General features: G+C 43.4%; 1 protein-coding gene across 2 annotated transcripts in view; it reads right to left on the minus strand.

The window, feature by feature from the left end:
- The window catches only part of RORA (RAR related orphan receptor A), a 397725-nt gene extending 373617 nt beyond the window's left edge, over window positions 1-24108 (minus strand). Inside the window, exons 1-3 of one of the 2 annotated variants that reach the window (XM_068958202.1) lie at window positions 22963-24108; window positions 18835-19667; window positions 18161-18405 (exon numbers count right to left, since the gene is read on the minus strand). In XM_068958202.1, coding sequence (XP_068814303.1) covers window positions 18161-18332 — 172 coding nt within the window. In that variant the 5' untranslated portion in view covers window positions 18333-18405; window positions 18835-19667; window positions 22963-24108. Of the gene's footprint in view, window positions 1-18160; window positions 18480-18834; window positions 19668-22962 lie in introns of those variants that run through there. The other variant, XM_068958205.1, reaches the window with a different exon arrangement.
- Between the last annotated feature and the right edge of the window lie 421 nt (window positions 24109-24529).

Here is a 24529-nt window from a genome sequence, read left to right on the forward strand (position 1 = left end):
TCAGACAACTAAGAAAGAGAAACCTGATGAAAATAGGTAATGCAGACCTTATGTGCTGCTTTGCAAAGAAAATGGCTAAGACCTTCATGACCCCTACGGAATAACTGAGGATCAGAACGGCTGTAAAGTTAGACTTTGTGAGCAATCTTTGTGAATAATAAATCCATCTTCCATTAAGTTGTTTTCTGCTTTGCACTAATGACAATAAATAACACAGTTCAGAGTCAGCACCCATATCATTTCACCATGGCTTAAAGTAACTGTAATCAACATTAAATACTAGACGCAATCTCAAAACCTTGCGAGTATATAACTCACTCATCTGGTTTCCAGGCATCAGAAGCCTCTCAGGACAGGTTTCCCCTCATCTTCTTCTCTTTCTCAGCCCACGGTACAAATTTTCTTAATTAGTCCATTAATCAGCTAAAACCCAATATTTTCATATTCCTTTCCTTGGCCCAAAGAGCAGCTTTCACTTGCTCTTTAGGATTTATGTTTCCAGGGACAAGATCTACCCAGGATACCACTGGGATTTTTCCACATTTCTGCCAGAACTATTTAGTTTCATGGACACACATGATCTCCACACAAGAAGCAGGAAATCTTCTGATGTAGGCAGCAGAATATGCCCACCTTTTGTTGCCAGATCTAAATTAAAGAGCACTCATCACTCTTGGAGAGAGTAACTTTTCCTAACTTAGGTTAGATACTGACAGCCTTATCTGCCGTAAAACGTACAAGTTCTTCAGGGTTTAATGCAGTAGCAAGTCTGGAGAAGAAAGAGAGCCCACATTCATTTCTTTTCTAAAATCACTGCAATTACTGCATTATTTAAAGCAAGTGAGTAGGTAATAGTCAAGATACACCCCCTTCAAAAATACCTTTCAAGTACATCACACTACTATGGTTTTTGATTGTGCAGCACATCAATGGCAATATCAGCAAAGCTGTTCTTTGAGCAGCTAATTTAAAGAAAATTCTTCTTTTTGCCCTTTAGGAGCCCATGAATTTGATTGTGCTTGTTTGGGTCAGACTGTTATTTGTGTTGCTTGACTATTTAATACCACAACACCGATCACAAATTCAACATCAAAGAGTCAAAAGTAAACAAATAAAACCTGCTACTACTTTTACTTTTTACAAAATACCAAATAAATTGAGTAAAAAACTCACTCACTCACTCCACTGGGTTTCATAGTCTTTCATGAAAAACATTCCTTACTCTCAGGTTGAGTCTTAGAGAAAAAAAACAAAACAAAAAGCATCACTAATCAGCCACATGGCAGAAATAATAACCTCTGTACCTCTTAAAGCACGGCTGGGCCAGCAGCTCCCTTTATTACAGTACTAGTTCGAACAGGGGCTCTTTTGCCAGTGAACACTAGATATTGCCCCTTTAATATTCAAAACTGGTAGTGAATACTGCCAGCCTACAATCATAGCTTGTTTTTACAATCAGCTGAAGTTACATGTCAAATCTGTGCACAAAAATGTCTTCAGCAAGATTGGAGCTTAATTTTGTCTAGCCAGAAGGAAAATTGTTAGGACAGCAATGAGCAAAGCTAAATTTCGTTAAGCTATCAGGAAGTTTACTCACGCTGAAAAACATTCTCTGCCATAAATAAGGATTAAGATATATAAGAAACAAATAAGTGAGAAATACCTATGGGCAGGAGACTGGGAAGGCTGGAAAACACAAGCAGCACAGAAGAGAAAAAGCAAAATAGTAAAACAAGATTACTCCAACAGAAAACACAGAGTATATAAATCCTGAGTGGAGGGAGACCTCAATTCCATTACACTTTTGACCTAAAAAGCATACAAGCCAGTAAAATAATAATCTACTGGAATAGTTTTTATTAGTGTGATCATCAGTACTTATCTTGCTAAGACTAAAATCAACACTTCCTCAAACTCTTCCCCGGCTGTTTATCTTTCAGAAGCAGTACTGCAGTACATCAGTTTAGCAATTTATGAGCATACCTGCATCTGCTCCGGTTGTTCACCACATCAATTTTCTGAAACAAAATCATCTCCTTGTTTCCATTAATTGGTCATAACAACACGTTGATCCCAGCAGTCCATCATTTGTTATAATTTTGTCAATTAAAAAAAAACAGCCTGGGAGATGATCTCTGCTAAAGGGATACTATATCCCCTGTGTTTGCTGTTATCTGAAACCTTCCTTTGCTGTTTTAGAATTGCTTGCTAAAACCTCTTGTTGTGTACTTTCAATGAAACCGTCACATCCAGGACTTTTTACTGTCTGGTTAATTACACCACAATTCTAAATTGGTACCTCCAACTTCCTAAATGGCACTTGATCGTGAATTTAGAAAATGTTACTGATTCCAATTATAAAAAGCTTATATTCAAAGGAGTCAGGAGTTTCAAAATCACACAGACCCATAAGGGGAGGTGAACTTCACAAGCGCTCACTAAAAGCAAATACAGCACATGCCACCATCAATTAAGAAGATCTTCATTCTTTCTGAAGATGCAACTTTCCTCTAGGAATAGAAATATTTCACTTAAATTTTAATATCCAGGAGCTCCCGTTGTCTTCACATCAGAAAGAGAGCTCTTCAGGAATCATCTTAGCTCAGGAGCTTAAGGTTGAACAAGCTACTAGCTCGAACATTTTTAGAATACTTTACTTTTAGAAATAACTCTGGTGTTAGAAAAGTGACTTCCATGTCCACTTGGGTCATAGAAATACAAAGATTAAAATCTCTTCTGCTTCCTTCCATCATCCAAAAAGAGAATGAAAGAAATCAATGCTATTTCATTGCAGATTTAACACATTTCATCTGATAAGGCTTCGCATTAGCAAGATGCAAATACAAAGAACAGCAGAAGCTTCTCCAGTCTCTTAGAAAACAGTATGTGTTCTTTAGACATGTACTGCTTCAAAAGGACAACAAGTCTATATTGAGGAGCTAAGAAAATACAAATTCAAGAGGTATTTTGTTAGGAGATACTTTTTCCCTTCTCACTAAATGTGGATTTTTGTTTTTAAAGTTCAGATTATGCTAATCAAAATATATTGATAACAACATATTTGCCAGATTTTCACACTCTAACAAAAGGTCCCTGGGGAGGCCAATCGCTCCTTCCTTGGTTCTCTCTTCCCCATGTTATCAGGTTTCTCCATTTTATTAATTACTTCTTTTGTCAGAATACTTGAACTTGCTACTGTCACACTCCTTTACTCTGAAGTCTACCCAACACAGACTGCTCCAAGGGCAGCTGAGCACATGAGGCAGAAAGCAGGTATCAGCTTGTTTCTGCGACTGAAAGCAACGGGAGGGGCCTCTCCCCCTTTGCTGAAAGCTCACTTCGACACAACTTCAGACCTTAATTAGCAGCCTGCCTTAATAAGTTTAATAATAACCTGTATTAGCAAGTTACTGTTAATAAACAGCTGAAAGGTTCACTAACAATATGTTGGGTATCTACAGTCCCTGAAGATGCCTTTGGAGAAAACTTGCCCTTTATCCTTATCTGTAACACAACTGTGTCGTAGTGACCTAAAGTTACATAATGTTTTGTCATTCAGCTCTTCACATCTGGATCTGAAGCTCCAGGGCACATTGCACAGTCTGTGATGGTGATACCAGTGCAGGTTGGTCATTCAGCTCTTCACATCTGGATCTGAAGCTCCGGAGCACACTGCACAGTCTGTGAAGGTAGATACCAGCGCAGGTTGGGGCAGCTCTTGCACGTGAAGGGCCGAACCTGCAGTAACAGTTGCTGTTGTTCCCCCAGAGCCCTCCCAAGGCCCTGCTGAGCCACCAGCCGCTCACCCGCTCCCAGCTCTCGTATGGCTGGAGCAATCACAGGGTGACTGCAGGCACCTCACATGTACTACAGCTGAACTTGGGGGAACTAAAAACAGTGTCTTTCCCTGTGTCCAAAGTAAAAAGTAGTTTGAGGGAAATGGAGCCATTTTAAAGCCACCTGATCCCTTACAATTTCTTCGTAAGTACAGATTTGATCGGGTAGACTAAACCACAAGAAACACTGCTACCAAGGAATTCAAACCGAGTTTGTGTTTGTGTTGCTTATGTTCTCTTGCAAAACTTTTTCGCCTTGATAAAACAGTGGCCACAGTAAGAGCTCTTATCTGACACTGAGAACTCAATTCACTACTTCTTGCAATGGAAAAATCTACACTATGAAATTTTCAAGCACATTAACTTTGTGGACACTTGTATCCAGACAAATGACTGCGACACTCGAGAAAGCACGTCACTGCGTCCTTCCACAGGTTCATCGTGTGATGTTTGAAACAAATTCCAAGGAACGGGCACCTCATCGTGTGGAACTTTCATGGACAAATTTCACCACCAACACAAAACATAAATTTATAACCACACCTGTGTAACTGAAAGGAATTTATTTTTCTCCACATCATCTGTTCTTAAGAAAAATATTAAGAAGCTACTTATTAGGATAGCTCCTTGAATAACATGTTTTTTTCATAGCATTATAAAACTCTCCACAATTCAAGAAGTCTAACAGGTTCTTCAAAACCGAATGATTGCCATATTACTATTAAGTGCACAACAGCGGACAAATTACAGCTAAAACTTCAACCTCTAAGAGCAGGAAAGCAGACTGCTTGGTCCATATAAAAGCTGTGAAAGTCATGAAGGACTACTTCATCCTACGTTTTAAATCTAAAGTATGTTTCAAATTACCTTATTTAAAAGTATTAAAAAGTTACAACAAATTAATTTTAAGACACCGTAAGTATACCCTACTTGGGCTTGTTTTACGTCCCTCATTTTTCCTCAGTAGCATGCTGCAGTTACAGGCCTCCATGCTTAAAAAAAAAAAAAAACAGCCTGGAAAATTTTGAAAAAGAAATGCAAATCAAAAGCTAAATATTTACAGGAAAAATATTATATCGGAAACCAGCAATGTAGAAATATTGTTTTTTTGGAGAAATACCAGATAGGTCAGTATCACACAAAAACTTCAACTGCTTGCACTTGCACTTAAATGTGGCTGCAATAATCAGAGCACTTGAAACAAAATAAATTTTTCTGCACTGGTCTTGTCAAGAGATGCTCAAAAATACTCATAATAGGAGATAAGAATTTATCGCAAAAGAAGGAATAATACCAACCTTACACATTTTTTGGCCAAAACACTAGTTACTCATCCATTTCTTATAAGGTTTTAATACCATTGGTTACATCATGTGCTGCAAATTCTTTTCTTAGAACACCCCAAAATGGTAGTGTACACTCTGCAGGAGAATCTGAGGTCTTTCATATAAGTTAAATGACATCACTCCACAGACCAGCCATGGTATAACTGCCACTTAATGAGATCTGACCAGAGAGAGATTCTTATGTTCCCCTAACGATTGTTAAGCCCCATACAGCAGAGCCTCTGCTGATACAGCTCTGACAAGAGAGTCCCTTCCTCCCCAGCCCTCGCTCTACCTCCAGCATGGATAGCTTGACAGAGCACTGTATTTAAGAAAAAGACATTTAACGCTGGCATAGCTACACTGTCCTCCTGAACATAAGATAAACAAGATAAAAAAACCCTTTTGCTGGCATAGCTGCATCTACACCAGCAGTTTTGATTGCTGTGTCAGTGACGGAGTGTGAATTTTTCATTTCCTGACCCAAGAAAATACACAGCTATCCCAGGGACGCTTGGCTGTATAGAGCCGGGCTCGCAAAAGGATACCTGGAGCAGATGCGGGAGTGTAAGAAGGAAAACAGACTAGGCACAGCTGCTACCTCCTCCTCCTTCTCTAACACTGACAGATGGAAAAATGCCAGACTCCTGCCTACTCCTTTCTACATGCCAGAGGAAGTAAATGTCTAAAAACTCATCAATGTTAAAGTACATTTTACTGCACTTCACTGGCCTGGCGCTGCTAACTTATTCCGTGGATAGGGAAATGAGGGGTCACCTGTCATGTATCTCCTGCCTTTTTCTGTCCCTGCGATTTGAAGCTTGATGCGTCTCAGCCTCAACCTGCATACAGTGTGGTCCGTAGCCATTGCCATGGCTTCTTAGCTCTGGCCACGATGTAAAAAGGCTCCAAGGGGCAATGTTACCGATGCAATGATACACAGCCTTGTTTATTTCTTCCATGTAGGGAAATCGGAGAAACGAGTAAGAAAGTTACAGAAATGAGAACCGAATCCAGAAAAAATACAATGCCCTCTCTGATATATTACCATTACTCTTTCTCTCCTGCCTCAGAAAAATAGTATTACAATAGCATATGGTCTCTTAATTTAGTATTGCTCAAACGCAGTAAGATATGCTTTTTACCTTAACTACACGTGTCGTGTCTGCAGTAATTTCATTATAGCTTTAGACTTTTTACGTGACAAATACCACACAGGTAGAAGAGTAGTTATCATATAAAGTGTCTTGGAACATTATGACAATAAGATTAGAGTAAGTCAGTGGAAATAAAACACTGCTGTAACTAAAATATCTTCTACCCACAAGGCGGGGGGAGTAGCAGAGATTGATACACAAGACAGGAATTCAAGCGATGGCAGTAACATGAATCCTGAATTTCATGTGTACCTCTGCAAAGCTATCATTTGACTGCTTTTTAAAACAACTTCTCTCTTACAAACGGAAAACAGGTGATAGTAGCCTCTAATACGATTCTTTCTGCATTCATAACAGCCAAAAACCAGTCCCAAGACTTTCTGCCAGAAGGCAGACCTAGTTCTTCAGTTACGGGAAAGCTTTTGAAGAGGGAATTGCACAGCTGCCGAGGAAGTTAATTTCAGAGACGACAACAACAAAAGGTATCCGAGTAGAAGCTACCAATCCCAAACTCTTCCTCTTGATTTAAGACACCAGGGAAAAGAATATAAACTTTTTTCAAGGGAAGCTTGGAACTGATCCCCCCCATCCAGGTTACAAAATGCATCTAGATGCCTCATAAAGCCTCCTTACAGCACCCCACTGTTAGATCACAACAAAATATTTTCTTTATATTTGCACTGCTCCTGGACCATAAAAACAGACTTTCATTTTAATCTGCTTAACACGCTGTGGGAAAGTGCTTCTAATTTCACAGCACTGAGATAAGACAAATAATTCATATAACATATTAGAACAACATCTATGGTGAAAGCATTTAGTCAGAGCTCATTGAAAACAATGGGGTGCTGAAGGAAACCTGTGAGAGGCAACTGTTTGAGACCCCATCATGCACTAAAATACATTTTATTACACTCCACAGTAAAGAGAAGATCACAGAATATTAAAATATGAATTGTCCAGAGGCAATAAGGCAATAAAATCCTCTCCCCTCCCCTCAATAGACAACGTCGCTTCCCCACTAATCCAGCCCTTTTCTAAATTTTTTCCAGATCATTCTCCAAATCAGTCATCTTTCCGTTCTGCCCTTTCATTACACTTCTTAAGCGCCAATTCTTTCTTTTACTGTTCATCACCCTAAATTACCCTGCTCCCCTTTGGCTTCATTTACTTCTTTTCTGGGTTTGTTTTTACATTTTCTGCTGCTGCCTGTTCAGAGCTGAGTTTGCTTCCAGTGTGCAGAGCACAGCAGAGAAAAGCAACGCAACTCAATATTTCCAGTACATTGGCACAAGCCCCCCCCCGCCAACCACTCGTGATCATTTGCTCTAAAATCCCTTAAAATATTCCCATTTGAACCGCTGCTATAGAAAAAGGAGAGAAAGGCTATGCCTAAGAAATTTAGAGGAGAGTTGCCAGTTCCAAAGATCTGCGACAAACCATTTCTACAGTCTCTAAACTGGGCAGAAAACAACAGGAAGGTGACCTGAGAAACTTCTGTCAGCCATCTGGGCACAAGGTTGGCACAGAAAAGCTCAACGCCGGGACAAAATTCAGCCTGCTAGATGGAAGCTGGTGATTACCAATCAACCTGGCTGCCCCACTGCTGACCCTGGCTTCGTCCAGAACCTTTGTGTCCCCGTCCCCTTTGAGGTGAACGTCTTACGGGAGGCTGCTCTTTGGAGAACGGAAACCAAGTGTTTCAGGGACAGAACGACTTGTCCCAGTTCTAAGAGAAGCAAGCAAGCAAGCACTGCCGTGGAAAGTTTCTGACTCTGGAATCTGGAAAGATTTTCTTTTTTTTTTCTTTTTTTTTTTTTTTCTCTCTTTTAAACAGCTTGACCGTGCCTTGTTCTTTCACATACTCTTGGACGTTACACTATTCACACTACAACATCTCTGGGAAGCTGTTGACACGTGTATGGTCCTTTCAGTGGGGTGTTAAGGTCAGCAACATGAACAACCGCAATTGCTCATAAACTAGTGCCAGGCATGTTTAAAGAAAGGTGAAGTGGTGCACCGTAATTTGCCCTGAATGAAAGGAGAGAGAATTCCACTCTCACAGCCGAACTCTGCTGCGTGCAGCCTAACCAGCGTCAGCAAACTGACGATTAGCCAAAGACCAGAGATACAGATAACAGTAAGGCAGGTTGCCTCAAGAGTCAGGGTCTAGATTCTCTGCAGCTGAACCTCAGCCCAGTCCCTGGAATTTGTTCCTCTTTTGCTCCCTTTTCTTCTCTCCATCAGGCAGCAGAAATAACTGTTTGTTTGTTATAGGAAGAACAGGGAGGGGGGTTCATCAATTACAAAGTAAATAGATAAAAACTGTTAGCAATCTCAGCAGACGTATTCCAAGTACAATGACAGACAAGTGCAACTCAGGTTCTGTACGCTGCCTCACAAGAAAATTCTAACTCATCTTCCAGCAACTGTCCATAACGGAGGACATTCGCTCTTCTCTAGCAATCGAGCTGCAGTACAATCCTAGAAAGCAAAAGGCAATTCATTTCTTTTCCAAAGTCACATTCATTGCTATTAAAACTTCACATTTTTCTCAAATAACTTTACAGTGCAATTTTTGATTACTGGGAGTCTTATTTTGATCCTTAGTACATATATCCCTAGTTTTAGACATGTAAATAGTGACACCGACATCAACAGAAGCATTCCTGATACTTAAAATTAAACACATATATAAACTGTCACAGGATCAAGCCTTCTGCCAGTAGCGCAGAACACTTCTAGTAGCCAAGAGCAGCTTTCATGCTGCTAACGTATGCCTGACCTTAACCTGATCGGTTGTAGATCCATGTTCAAGGAAATGGGATTAATGCAATTTTTAAAAGTATACCTGACTTCAGTGGAAAATTATATACCACTCCAAATATCAAGAGTGTTGAGTAATAATAAAATCTTTAAACATGACTTTCGGGTTGTTTTTGAAAGACTGCCATAGTATAAAGACAGAGTATCTTATGACTGGTCACTGACACAGTGAAAAATGCTTGGAGATTGAAACTGCAGTACGACTATGTTTTTCTTCAAACGCTGTTCTTCCAAGCACCAGCCCTGGAAAGAGCTGCTCCTTGGTTATGTGTATTGTGTCAGAAACACCATGATTCAACATCGGATGTTAATAATTCAAAGTATATTAGCACTGGATTTTTCAAAGGGTTTTTGACCACAACTGAGGCAGAAAAGGATCCTTCACAACTTCTGTAATCACAACACAAACAACGGACAAACTTATCTCGAAGATTACACAAAGTTCGATGCAGAGAGAGAAGAGGCTTCTGATATGGCCCAATTTCCTCTGAGATTGGTTTTATTCTATTTTATTTTTTAACATACACAGGATTTAGAAGATGTTTTATGCTGACAGTTTTTTGACTTCAAGTAAAGTATTACCAAAAGCTGAAATTTAGCTCGTCTTATCAAATTTTGAGACTTCTTTCAAAGGAATAGTTAAAACCTTACCTTTCTACCTTGACTAACCATAGTACTTGCCAATGCAGCATAGCTCTCTATCACTGATTCATATTTGGCGTAGACTTTGGCAAAGTCATCTCTCAGGTCGTAAGTTCACAAAAAGGCATTTTCCCCACCTCTACCTTTGGAGTCAATCTGTGAGGGGAAATCTTACTTAAAAATATTCTCACATTTCCGTGACATGGAGAAAATAAAACCTATAATCTGTATTTCACAAGCCTGGGCCTTGGTTTTATCCTTGACTATATCTCAAAGACCTTGCATCAATGCCAAAACAGTCAAGTCAAGCTCTGCTAATACATAATTTAAGTCTTCCTCCCAGTGCTTACAGTTCTGCATATATGTGTATTTCGGAAATGTATGGCATACACTTCTGCGTAACTATGGAGAAAAATTCCTCTCTCATATGTGAGGAGTTGGCAATGCGACTGGATGCATACATGATGGCTCTTACACCAAATGGTCTACCTCTGTTTTTCGATTTTTCATTTTGCATTCTTGCAGCCATACTTTCAAAGCTAGCTGTATCCTTCTCGGCCCGACGTTCACCACTCTTCACACAAACTGTCTCTTTTGACAGGCACGCTATCAAAGAATTCTCACCCGAGTAATAAAAAAAGGTGTGTGGGGGCTCTGCTCAAACCCCTTTTAGGAGTCTGGTATCCCACTTCATCTCCATCACTGCTGTACGTTAGGCACTTTCAACTAAACTCAACTACAGTGCGCAAGCATATTGTCAATTAATGCTGTAAACATCCAACAGTCTGTACAAAATGAAACATTTAGAAAGAACAGCAGCACCACAGTTTTTCACTCCTTGATCACTACACCTGCCTCATTAATCCATAAGGTAAATGCATAGTACAACTACAAACTAAAATCAATAAAACCTTTAAAAAGGTTTAATTTGATTCTACAAGGGAGGTTATCATAATCCAACTCCGCTTTCTCACATTCTGCTAGCAATTTCTCTCAGCTCCGTTTCAGCCGCTAACTTTGTTCTCCATCTCGCTATCTATCATGCTGCTATAATGCCAGCTCAAACGCTGTTTGTAACTGCACAGGCAATTTCTCAGAAGTTGCCAGCTTCATAGCGTGTTCCTTTAGAAGTGCATGGAAATTATTAGATTAAATTACAATGAAAGACTCGGCAGTCGGTCATGATTCCTGGAACATTTATGCACGTTCAGTTGATCGTGAATTTTAACTTTGTTCCTTTACATCTTTACTGCACCTCACTGATCCTCTGTTTATAATCTGTTTTGCTAGATTATGTGGGAAGTAAAATTGAAGATACAAAGAATCATAGATTTTCCCATACTACCCAATGTCCTTCAAAAGAAAAGAGGGTGCCTCTCCCCTCAAAATTGCCTTTCGGCTTAATGTCAGCAGTTCTCTGCATGTTGTTCTCTGTCTCTCAACAGCTAAGACAGTTTTAAAACCTCCGTTAATAAAGGTGTGCTTCACATAAGGCAGTGCAACACTATTTAAAGAAAGCAGTGGTACAGAAATCTGCTTTACAAAGCAAGATCCAGTTCTCCCCCCAGCTTTGCAAGAATTCACAGACCAGCATGGGACCAAACAATTAACATATGCAGAAATACCTGAAGAAAACATGGATATTACCAGAACCGGTGACCACAATGGAGTAAGCAGTAGGATCTGTGACTACCTCCCTGCTGGGGGTATCGTTTTCAGAGAGACATTTCAAACCAATTTCTTGACCATACACAGCCACAGAAAAATTCTACAGTCATTTTCTACAAGAATAGAGCTGTTGACCCAATTCCAATTCAGATAATTACATTATATGTACCTAAAATCCCTCTGAGTGTTTCAATCAGGTATGGTATTCTTCACTTTCTGTTCTGATCTGCTTAGCATGGCTGAGCACCATTAAACAGCTGTCAGATTCCACACAAGAAGTGGCTGGATTTCAGTAATAAGCAAAATGGTTCCTGATAGTGCTTAAAACACCTGGGGATCCTTCCAATTGAATGGTGCAATGAGGCTAAACCATAAGATTAAACCGCTGTAAAATAAGCCCCACAATTTCTACATAATAGTACACACCCTAATACCTTCAGTCTCTGAAGAGCTTAGTTGTTGCTGAGGATGAAACGTGCCTAGATGAGACTTCAGATAAGAGTATAAAAAATAATTTACAACTTTCACATTGAAAAAATTATACAATTAACTCCTCCTGACATACAGCCCAAGCTATTCTTGTGATTTTATCAGCACAGACCATCTACGACAGCTACGCTGAGGTGCTAAACCATGAGTCAGAGAACAGAGCTCAGCATGTTAGTTCAGCTATCACAAAATACAGTACCAGCCCCTTCTTCGTTTTCTGTCCGAGGAGATTTTATAACTAACTGGCGAAGAAGCAAAAGAACGCATCATGAATGCGCTTACGTAGGAGCGAGACGAGGCTTTCTAATCATCAGAACAGTAAAGTTGTAGAAAAGCCTTCTACCAGGACAGCGAGGCCAAAGAAAGCTCACAAGCTCTGAGACGAAGCTTGACCAGTTTATAACATGAAATATGTCATATGCATCTAATAACTGCAAGGGATTTGGACTCAGTGCTCTCGAGGGCATTTCTCTCTCTAGCTGTAAGAATCTGTGCAGATGAGGAAGCACGAATTTTCTGCCAGTTATTATTTTTAAGTTTAGAAAAAATGCATAACTCTTTGTAAAATACGTTTCCGGAAGGTAATATCAAACCTACAACAGCTGAAACATGTGATACTAGAAAAAAGAACGAGAGGAAGAGAGAACAGGAGAGCAGAAATCTGCATATGACGTGTGCAAGCATTACTTCCACGTGTCTACAAGTTTCTCAAACCTTACCTTTATGAACCTTCACTTCTGCCAAAACTACAGAAGTTCAGAAAACTACAGAATCTTTCTAGCAAGCTCGGGTCCACGTGTAAGCGTACCGTAGCCAGCAAAAAATTCAGTTGCGCTTGAGAAGAAGCAGTGTCTTTGATTCCCCCCAACATCCTGCCCCAAGGAACAGGAGAGTGAGCGCAGGAGCTGAATCCGCAGGAAGTCCTTGATGGCGCTGGGGCCTACAGCTGAAGGGTCTGGGCAGACAGACAGCTGCGGAAGTGACACAGTTGCCTCCCAGTACAGAAACGGAGGGCCCTGCACTGAGCGTACTCTTCCACTCTGACAGCTCCCTGTAATCGATCTGGGACCAGTGTCCTTCCTTTGCCTTACAGCCTTGCGTGACCAGGCACCGCTGCCTCCTGGCACTGTTTGCTCTTCTTCATATTTAGAAGCAAGAAAACAGTCTGTAAACAATCCTTAAGCTATAGAGCATCAAGTCTTACGCTGAGGTATACTACCAAACTTTTAGACCTGCTCCCCTACAGCTGGATGCCACTGAAAGCTCCCTCTTCAAAAATATTTCAGGAAAGAATAGCTCACCTGTTGAAGAATTAATTTTAAGGCTGATTTAGATATTTAGATAATAATTTAAAGCTAGCTTATTTTTTTTAACGAGGGTAGTGCTCAGATTAATTGATTTCCATTGAAATCAACTGAGTCCCTCTAGATTTTCCCCAGTGCAGATTTCTGCAGCTTAGAAAACAAATACCAGAAAAATCAGACAACCTCCCAAAGCTGAAATTGCCCTTTCCATTCAAAAGCAGTTCTATACCCAAAACTGAAACTGTCACACAGCCTGTTCATCTCCATTACAAAACATGTTCTTTATTTAGTAAAACTAAAGCATTTGGTTGAACGGTAACAGTATTTACATACTGGCTTATGAGCTCCTGAGATGTTTCTCAAGCAAATAAAATAAGAGAATAGGTTACAGTTTATTGAAATAAGAGAACTGCACTGTTCCTAAGAGAATAACATAGTGCTGCTATTACTGCCCCTATGCTACAAGCATTTAAAACAATGTTGTCCTTTAAAGGATTCATAGCATATATCATTTACCAAAATAGGACTAAATCAGTGGTGCGTGCAGAATAGCCCTCGATGATGACAAAGGCAATCCAAAAAATCTACAGAAAATATGCAAATTTGTAAAATTCAGAGAATCATCCTGAAAACAACACACTGAAATTTTGCAGCACAAGTATGCTCTATGGAATACACTAAATCCAGAAAAAGAAAAAAATCTAGCAACAGAGGATTAAAAGAACAAAACAAATCTTCCGATGTCACTAGCAATGATGTCGCATCCCTACTTGTAGAGCATCATACAAATTAAAACACAAATACAAAACACAGAAAGCAACCCCCCCCCAAAAAAAAAATCTATCAGTAGAAAAAGGATTAGGCTGAATGACAAGACACTAAATTCCCAAAAAGGATTCTGGAAAACAGCAAACACCCTCAGTAGTTCAACAGCAAGAAAAACAAAAACAAGCACCTACACAGCTGCAGCTTTCTATTATTAAATACTAGACATTATAGAAATATTCAAACACAGCGTCCCCCAACGATGTGAATGCTGCCTTTAAGATTTTTTTGGTGAGACATTCTCTTGATTGACGTACCACTGAGACCGAGGGCTCAGTTCCCCCAAAGAGAGCATATTTTATCAGCTTAAAAAGCTTTTTATGTATTTCATTTTTCATGAGGCAATAGTTCTCTATTATAATCTAGTTTATTCAATTAGGATTGTTTTTAAGAGGGGTAGAAAACATGTAGTCTTACACTGCAGCATGTAGAGAACTCCATGGATGCCAAAGCCCGCACAGGGAAATGAATGGCACTTAGAGGTCCCAGTGTGGGGCCGGAAGCGGTCAGTGAAGCACAAGCCTTGCTATGGAACATACAGCGATTGAGATTTCACCTGTCGGACAGCGACGGCATTTGGGGAAACCTTAGCAATCAGTGTTGGCAGTAATAATAACCTTATTTGGAAAAAGCAGGCTTTTCTACTCATTTCCTGCTTTTTCTGTGTGGTGTCATTTTTCTAACTATCAGTTTTGACACCAGACTGCAGGTAATTTTCCAAACCATGAAAGCATACATGCATGCTCCCCTATACTAACAAGATCAGGTAACAATTCTGAGTTTGAAAGGTAACGCCTTGGTAACTCCTAAATTGTGTTTTAAGCTGAGTGTTATTATACACAGTGACACAAACAGCATAACTTTAGCAAATAAAAATCAAGATATTTAAGCATCCACTCATATATGTGTATCAAGGAACAGAGTATTTGGAAGTGCTACTGTTAGAGTAACTAAAGTGTCCCTTAAGAATTTAGTCCGTGGCAAACTTTCCCCACTTTTCCTTCATCAATAGCCCTTTCTTCTGTTTTGTTTTCTTCATCTCCCAGATAAACTGATTTGTTATAAATTCTGAAGTATCTAACAAAGCAGTTGTGCAGCAGCTGCAGCTATGAAAGCAAAGGAGATAGAACTAAACTAATAACACTTCAAGGGTTTCAAAAAGTTTACTGGGTCAAACAATAAGGATTTTTTACAGAGAGAGGGGGGTCTATGTGCATATGCATATCTAAGTATCTGTGTATCTATATGACTCCTCCATACAGCCTGCACGAGAATCCACGTCTGCCAGCTCAGAACATGTTGCAGAATCACAACCCAAAGAGCTCAGTTCTTGAGCTCAGTACATGCTTGAACATACGAGCTTACAAGGTAGCTGTTCTAAAAATAACTGCACCTGTATTCATATCTGTACTAGTCACACGCTAAGGTCACACTGCTGCCATAAGAAATCCAGTATCATTTGCAAAAGCAAGACATCAAATTCAATTTCAGTAACTCAAAAAAGAGTTACAAGTCTACGGGGGTTCAGTTGCACGTAACATCTCCATCAAAGTCCTGCTTTTAAGGAGGTTAAAACGTCAATACTGCGATGTTTTCCTGAACAGTTATGTGTCTTCAGGTTTTAAATATTAGAAACGCATAATCACCTAGCGTATAGGTCAATTTATCGCCGATACCCTAATTTATGCAACATTAGCACAGAACGCCAGCTCCAATTCTCTTACTGTTTGCACTCTACGAGTAGACTTGTATTTTCTGCCAATTGCATTACATCATCTGAAAAACCCAAACATTTCCCTTTTTCAAATCACTGCCACTCTCCCTTTCTTTCTCTCCTCTTTCCTCCCAACCCCTCAAAAAGCCGTACACAAGTTACTGCTCTATTAATAAGCTCTGTTTTACTTTGAAGACTGCAAACACACCATATCCAAGAGCTTTTGCTATTGTGTTGCACACGGATGCCTCCATCACTGACCTTCGTTTTTTCATTCAGACTGTTACATAACCCGGTGCTCGCCTGCGCGCAGCGAGGGCGAGTCTACGGGAGCGTGCGTGTGCGAGCGCGAGCGCTCGGCCCCCCGGATTTAATGCCGGGGGAGGAGGGACATATGGGTCAGCAGGTTAGCAGTACCAAAGCCTAAACAATTGGGGGTCACGAAGAAAACACCCTAACCACCAGATCTGCTTGCTCTACCCTACCCCCCCCCCTTATTTTTTTTTCGGATTCACGCTGCGACGACAGCCGAGCGTTACATAATCGGTCGGATCCGAAGTTGCCCCCGCAGGCGGGCGGCGCGGCCGCCGCCGGGCTCCGGGGCGCCTTGTGCAACGCCGCCCGACCGCGGCCGCCCCGCGAGCGGCCAGAAAACTCCCCAGCAAATTGAGGAAATTTGCTCCAGTGTTTCTGATTAACCTTGTTACATAACCAGCTTGCATTCCAAATCCACTCTCTCAAGCTCTAAATATATTCTCTGTGCAGCCAAAAGCTTTCCGCACACAAGCCCGGGGCCACCCGGCCTCCTCCGGCCGAGCCCGCTGCTCCTCGCCTCGGCCCCCGCCTGACTGCGCGCTCCTTAGTCGCAAATCGCCCCTAATTAAACGTTTCGGCGTATGTCATCTCGATGGCTTTTACTGTACGCGGATTCCCTGAGTGGGAAGCTGCCTGGGAAGGGGGGGGGTGTGGCCAAAAAGGGAAAAATACTGTAAAACACAAGCCAACACATGATCAGCCATATTCCAACCTACAACCAAAAATGCGTCCATCCGTCCGTCCGTCCGTCCGTCGGTCCGTCCGTCCGAGGAGGGACGGTCACGCCGGCGGCGGCCGCCGAGGGGCTGCTGCTCCCACCTGGCACGGACTTTTCCCCGCCTGCCACTTCTCGGAACAGCTCGGTGTATTGGCGTAGAGCTTTATTTAATTATTTCTCACCCATCGCCAAAGGATTTTAGCGAGCGAAGCCTCCCCGGCGCGCTCCCCCTCTCGCAGGAGCGACGCTTCATACATTATTTACAACTAATTAAAGCGGCAGCTTCCTGCCGCTCGCACCTCTCGGCAAACTGCCGCTGCGCTCGGCGCCCGCCGGCCCTGCCGCGCCTGCCCCGGGGCCGGCGAGCCCGGCCCGGCCGGGAGCCGCAGCCCGGCCCGGAGCCGCAGCCCGGCCCGGCCCGGAGCCGCAGCCCGGCCCGGCCCGGAGCCGCAGCCCGGCCGGGAGCCGCAGCCCGGCCCGGAGCCGCAGCCCGGCCGGGAGCCGCAGCCCGGCCCGGAGCCGCAGCCCGGCCCGGCCCGGAGCCGCAGCCCGCTCGCGCTCGGCTGAACTTGCCCTGTCGCCATCGGGGCTGACCCGCGGCGCGAGTCACGAGAGCGCTCGGCAGCGGCGGCAGGAGGGGGCTCGGCGGCCGGGAGCCGAGGGGAACGAACCGCCGAGAGCAAAGGCACCCTTCGCGAAGTTGGGCGCCTCCGAGGAACAGCAGCAACTACAGGATCGTCAGCTCCCCGACGAAATGGTTTTTTTTTTTAATGCACTTAAATGAATTAAGGGAAAACAGCATGCAGAGGAGTGAGTAAGTCATCCACAAACCGCAAATCTCCTGTTTAATCACAGATCCCCCATTCACAACAAGCCACAGCACACCAGTTGAGAAACTGTCAAAACCAGGCGGGCGAAAGGGGGGAAAGGGGGGAGAAGGAGGACACTGCAGCTTTAAAAGTTTGTTCCCCTGAATCCCAACACTCTTGCTGTTGCTTTATATATTTATGAAATTATGTAATTTCAGGGGCAGAGTACCCATCCGGATACCGCAGGCAATAAACGAGAGATGCAGGAAAGCACCAAACATCGCTCAATATTTTCACTGCGTTTGTCCCTCCTCCTGCAGCAATTAAAAGAAGGTGTAAAAGTTTGCAAGGTTTTTGCAGGGGGTAGGAGCGTGGCTTGTTTGCGCGCACGGCTTCAAACAGCACAAGGAACAACCCGGGGGATTAAACTGCTGCATTTCCCCCTTCTCTCTTACCCCCCTCTTCCTCTTCCCACCCTCCCACCCCCGGCCCCACTCCCCCGGCCCCCTCCCCCTCCGCCCAGGCTCCCTACCTCTGCTGCCGCTGCTGCTGGAGTAGCTCTGCCTGCGGACGGGGGCCGGCGCATCGCTTTTCCGGGCCGGCTCCAGGTTCACCGGGGCGTCCCTGGCGCCGGCGGCCGCCTCGGAGACGCTGCTGCCCGGCTCACTGGCTGCTGGATCGGGGGCTGCCGGAGCGGACTCCATGTTTTTCCCAATGTAGATCGCTTGGAGATGGCGAGCTCCTACACTCCCTCTATCTTCTGTTTCCAGTGCAACTCTATGGTAGAAAAGCAGAAGGGAGAGCGCGAGCGTGATCCAGATGGGATGTGAGCTTGCCTGGCTGTGACCACAAGCAGCGCTAGCGAGAGCTGCGCACCCCCCCGCCCCCGCACCCCCCGCGCCCCGCGCCCGCCCCGCCGCCCCCCGGGCCGCGGGCTAGGCCGGGGCGGCGGCGCCCCCCGGCGCGGAGCGGAGCGGGGCGGGCGGCGCGGCGCCCCCCGGCGCGGAGCGGAGCGGAGCGGGGCGCCGCGGGGCGGAGGGCGGCGGGCGCCGCGGCCTGCCCGCGCCGCGCCGGGGCCGGGGCCGGGGCCGGGGCCGGGGCCCGGGCGGTGCTGCCGCAGCCCGGCCGGGCCGCCACCCGGAGCCCCCCACGCTGCGCGGCCCGCCAGCAAGGTCACCGGGGCGGCTCGGAGCTCCCATCTCCGACCTTGTTGCTGGTGGGACCAAGAGCCTCAGCACAAGCCCGGTTGTCTTCTCCCTGAGGATGGCTTCAGCTAAGCAGCACCAGGAGATGCCAGCCGTATGAAGTGCCTCGAGACCCTTACGTTCAGCAGCCGTGCAGCACGTAGAAGGCCGGATTTCAGACAACAACCCCCTTCCAAGGAAGCGTGCTTTGGCATAGGACAAAAGGCGACTAGCAAGGTGCCAGAAAACCTCCACATCTCATCTGACTTCACTTTTGTGTACTTCGCAGTCTCAGCAGTGATCAAGTCCTTGCCTATTACCTGATTTTAAAATAAAGTAACAGCTGCCACAGACAGCGTGCTGAAGAATACATCCGTCTTGTATCACAGGCCACCTCAGACACGGCCCTGCTGCCTGCCACGCAGAAGGTGCCAAAGCTGTGTGCTTTGACTGCTCTGCCTGGAAAGCATGGCCTTTCTGATCAGACCAAACCATGATATTTGTACTAAGAAGAGCACCAGCTTTTTCAAAATGGCAGTGAGGGTGCCCAAGGCGCTGATACGCCACCTTCCGCAGACCATGGCATATGTGCTGTCCTGCTCCTACTGCTTTCAACATTGCTGTTGGTACCTGATGAAACTCGTGCAGGGGAACCCGGGATTAATGCATGCTCTGCATTCCAGTCACCAGTGTTTCACCGCTCCTTCACAAACAGTTGTGAAACATACCATATGTTGTATTTGCCACAGGAGCTTGTCCACAAATTGGATTACATCTTGCTGTGTTAACAGTCGTCCTTTTACCATGAGGATAAAGGCTTGGGCAGTTGATTTGGAGGTCCTGAGTTCCAATTATCTGTGTAGGAAAAAAGAGTATTTCTGATTATCTGCTGGCTGCATACATCTGAGGGATGAGCAGAGATTGCAGAGTATGTTAGGAGAAGATAGAGTAGCATCAAGAATTATCTGCCTTTACTTCCAGAGAGCATATAAATTCAAGGAGGTCAGAGCTTAACTTACAGACTTGCCCATTCAGTAAGCCAGTGCTTGTTCCTGAATATTAAGTATTCGGTTACAGAAAGCCGGGAAGCCCTGGGATACTGGCATAAAAGGCTACAAAGTTTTTCACCAGTGACAAGTCAGAAGCCACTTCTGTCCAACAGAAACTGTTCCTAGATAATAGACCCTGATGGAGGAGTGGGTGAACACAGAAGAGGGAGGCAGGAGTACCGCTCGCCCAGTGTCTCACACGGAGACCTTGGGGAGGATGCCCTTTACTGCGCTGTAACGCACGCTAACGACGACGGGTTCGCCGTCTTTCTGGCACAGGCTCGCTGGACCTCGGCACGCCTCTGGCAGAGGGCAGCGAGGTGGCTCTTCTGTGATGCAGGTTTGGGGGATCAGAGTTGCAGTTGCCTGCAAACTCCCTCCCTCACTTTTCACTAATTGGCGAACTCCGAATAGAAGCAAGAATTATGTGAGCTGTGGAAACTGAACTGCCTGTTATCCTCAGAGAATGCTTATCCCTCCCTCTTCAGATCAGGGCTAAGCAGGCTGACCAGCCTGTGTGTATTGGGAAACTTGCCCAGCTCATAAAAAGAGGACTTCATTCCTCAGAGCTGCCAGACCACTGCCTTTCACCAGCACTGGGAACAATCGGACTACTTGCCACATAAGGGATTATTCACGTGAGCATTTTGCAAGACTCTGTTTTTAGCATTCCAGATACTTTAAATTACCAGAGGTATAGCTTTTTTCTTCTTTGATTTCTTAAAGGCTGCTGAGACTTTTATACCTACCCTAAATATACATAATTGTCTTTTAATTTACCCTTTTCTCCATTACTAAAACTAAACAAATTTTCAGTTTACTTTCTTAGGAGAGGAAAAAGAAGAAGAGAGTGAAATACTGAAGGCTGCAGGAGGACAATGTACAGTAGAGCTTCGCTTTTCCAGTTATAGGGGAAAATCACAGAAGAGTAAGCACAAGTGTCTATAACGTATGAAAAGAAAAAAATTAATATTCTTTAACAATATCTTTCTTTTGTAAGTCACTAGCAATAAAAATCAGCTAAAGCAGGACAACAGGCCTTTAGCATGTCTGTAGAGGCAAGAATCTGAGAGTTTCGGTAGCACCTACGCAGTGCAGAGACAAGCAGCTTCATTCTTCTGTTAAAACAGAGAGCTCCTGAAAACCTGAAAGCACCTTCAGAGAAAGAATATGTTGACCGTTCAGTCAAGTTTTATATAACGAAGGAAAACCGTCATGACCTGAGTCAAGTTCCCGCTCTAGGAATCTGCTCTGCTGAGGCCCTTTTTTCCCCGTTTTGTTTTGTTTCCCTTGCTTTGGATAGGACGCTAAAGTACCATTTTGGCCTCTCCAGCACATTTCCTGGGCACAGAAAAGGTCTTCCTCGTTCTTTGGTCTTTTATTTCTCGCTTCCAACCCATACCAAAATGGCTCATTAACTTTGTTCACTTAGCTTGTTTAAACTGGTGAGATGCCATTAGCAGCAACGATAGGTATGCTGAGGAAGTTGAGGACAAATGTTTGGTTAGATTAAAAAGTGCTCTAGAAATTGCTGCAGATGTTACCTTGAACAGTGTGCCAGAAATCATCCTATCAGAAATAATACAGAACACAAAGGGAAACATATTGCCAAATATTTTGTGTTCATTTTTTTGATTCCATGTAGATACAAAAAACAGTTTAATCTTTTTAAATAAAAATGTATCCTTTCATATATGATAATTGGAAATATTTCCACAGAGCAAGAAAAAAAAAAAATCTATGAACCCTGAAGCAACACAAATCTTTTTGCACGATTCCGCAGCAGGCAAGGTATAAAATTATGCGGATGCTTTTTCAGAGCACTGACACAATGACAGAGAAAGTGGCAGAAATGCTATACGGCATGCAGCCATCACACACCACAGCAAGCACGCTGCTGTGTGGGACAAGTACAAGGTGCACAGAGCACACACTAAGGAAGAAAATCATAGTTCATCAGATAACATAGAACAGCACCGTTTTGCCTTAGTGTTTATGGCCCATTAATATGGGAGCACGTTTTGAATTTGAGAGGTAGAGAATAACGGTCTTCTACTACATACTAATACAACCAGTGAAGTACCTCACTTGAAAAGGATGCGCCAAAGTACCCTCCCCACCCAGGAAGTACATCGTTAGCCCATATTCCCTTCCGTGGACTCAGTGGACGACAGTCCGCTCTGGCCACAGTAAGTACGTGTCAAAGGGGAATGTTAAACCTTCCTAGAAAGTTTTATTAGCTCCAGTCTAGCAGCTGTGGAGATCATGTTGCTGCAGAGCTGAACAAACAGGAGGGCAAAGTCTGGATAACATGGCAGAGGAACCAGCGAGATATTTTGATGCTGGTGGCATCTCCTGTCTTAGGTGTTCCCTTATGACGTTGCCCCGGATCCTTCCCACTACCAACTCCTCCTCTTGTGCAACAAGTTGCCAAGGCTAAGGCACATTTGCCTCCAATGGACACGCTCCCCTGGCTGTGGTTTTGATGGCTTTGCAGGAAGAGAAGAGAGAGCAAGATGTCACAGGCTGACGGAAAGCAACGGACATTCCAAAGAGCAAATTTCAGACTCATGCAAGTAGTGGGACATCCACTGGCTCTTCAGATGAGTCAGTTCCTCTGGAGTCACCTGGTGAAATTCAGATGTACTCATCTTTACAGACAAATCTTAAAAGAAGAACTTAAATTATATGTACCTATTCTTTGTAGCCATATGCTGTGGCATATCTTTTAATGATTGACAAAACCCTAATGGTTTGGCTAATTAAATTTTGCAGTAGGACAAGATGTGGCTTCCGTAAGTTATGCGCCCCACTAAGCTCCAGCAAAGCTGTATACTACATGTATAGAAGCTGAACTAATTACTGAATCTGAAAATTGGCAGTAATTAAATTAACTGTTATTTTAGCAGAAATTTATCCCATTCTAGATGAAAACAAAACACAAGATAATACAGGAGAAATGAGACGACTGTGGTGGAACTCTGAACTATGAGCACTTAACACTGTTTGTTAAGCCACTGTTCCCACTTCCCTCTCCTGCCATTTGGGTCCATTCCTTACTGAATTTTCTGTTTCTGAAAGAAACTGAAGCTTGCACTTACCTATACAGCACTATGTGCACAATCACATCCCCTGATGCAAAGGGTAAGCAATAGCGCAGGCCAGTTCTTAGGAACTCGATACCTTTTGTGAGTGAATTAAGGCAAAAGGCCCAGAGATATCTGTCTTTCTCAATCCGTTTTCTTTTGCAGCTGTTTTCCTGCAGTTAGTTAAAAACAATTACTGAATATTTGCCGTTAGCAAGATGAACACCTTTCTCTCATTCCATACCCTTGCAGACAACCTCTTCCTCCCACAAAGGTAAGGTAAGCTAATTGAATTAGAGGAGCAATTCCGCCTGCCCATACTCTCTGCAGAGCTGAAGGGAAACATGGAAGAGAAAAATCTGATCCAAAGATACATTTTTAATCTCAGGAACATGGAAGCTCTTTTAGTGAAGATCAGCAAGTGAGACACCATTTCCAAACGTCTTGGATCACTCCCACTCCAAAATGTGGGTGGTTGTTTTTTAATTAAATCTTGTTTCTGTACCTTATCCTTAATTGGATTTTTACTGAATAGCTGTTCCCTAAAACGCAGTGTTTGTCATATGATTCAAATAGTCCATCCTTTATATCAGATTGATAATTCATACTTTTTGTGCAAAAACCGTTTTTCTCTAGAAGTAATAGTAGGTTGCAAGCAGTTTCAAAGCAAGGAGAAAAAATAGCTGCTCGCTAAGAAAAAAATGTTATTACAATTATCTACATGATCATTGTTCATATTCCTTCATACAGATCCATCATTGCCCCCTGGATTCTGTCAGTAGCCCCTTTGAAATACCCTACCTGAAAGAACCATTCTAAGATATTTGGCTCACTGGCAAGATCTTATAGTATTAGGGAGTCTAACCGCACTTGGGAAGCTCATTTTCACTCAAAATCGCCACGGAAATTTGCACTAACCAAGCAAAAGCGTGTCAGATAAAAGTTCATTGTTCCAAATCATAGCTGAAAAGGGAAGCAACAAGTTACCTTGTACAGGAACATGTAATTAAAATGTTACTTTTCAGAAACTGTATCATGCAAATACAGGAGGGCAGAGTTAAGGCTAAAACATATATTTGCATTTTTGCATGAATTTAGAACATGACTCCATAATATTCTTTGTGATCAATCTGCACTTTTCCTAAGTATCTGGAAATAAAGATGATTAAAAAGAAATACCTACATATCTGACATCTGTGAATGGCATACCCAAACTGACAGTACCCCCAGTGAAGCATTCACACAAATCTACTATACCACTGCCACACTTAAGCTTTTAAGAGTCATGATGCTAAACGGTAGTGCACTTTGTCATTAACTCACAGTGACTTCCAACGCAGTACCTCCAGAAAGGTAGGAAACTAAGACAGAAAATATCTGCCTTTTCCTCCTCCACTATAGCCCAGCCACCAAAGGAAACGCTCCCAGCAGCGCGTGGTAAGCTCTCTGGGGTATCCGATTGCAGCGGTAAGGAGCGGTGCCTGCACAGCTTCTGCTTTCCCTCTTCTTTCCACAGGTTGCATAACTTTGTATTCTAGCTAGCTTAGAACTATAAAAATTGCCTTCATTGAACAGGTACCAA

The sequence above is a fragment of the Struthio camelus genome, chromosome 12 (assembly GCF_040807025.1).
Source record: "Struthio camelus isolate bStrCam1 chromosome 12, bStrCam1.hap1, whole genome shotgun sequence".
Lineage (NCBI taxonomy): Eukaryota > Metazoa > Chordata > Aves > Struthioniformes > Struthionidae > Struthio > Struthio camelus.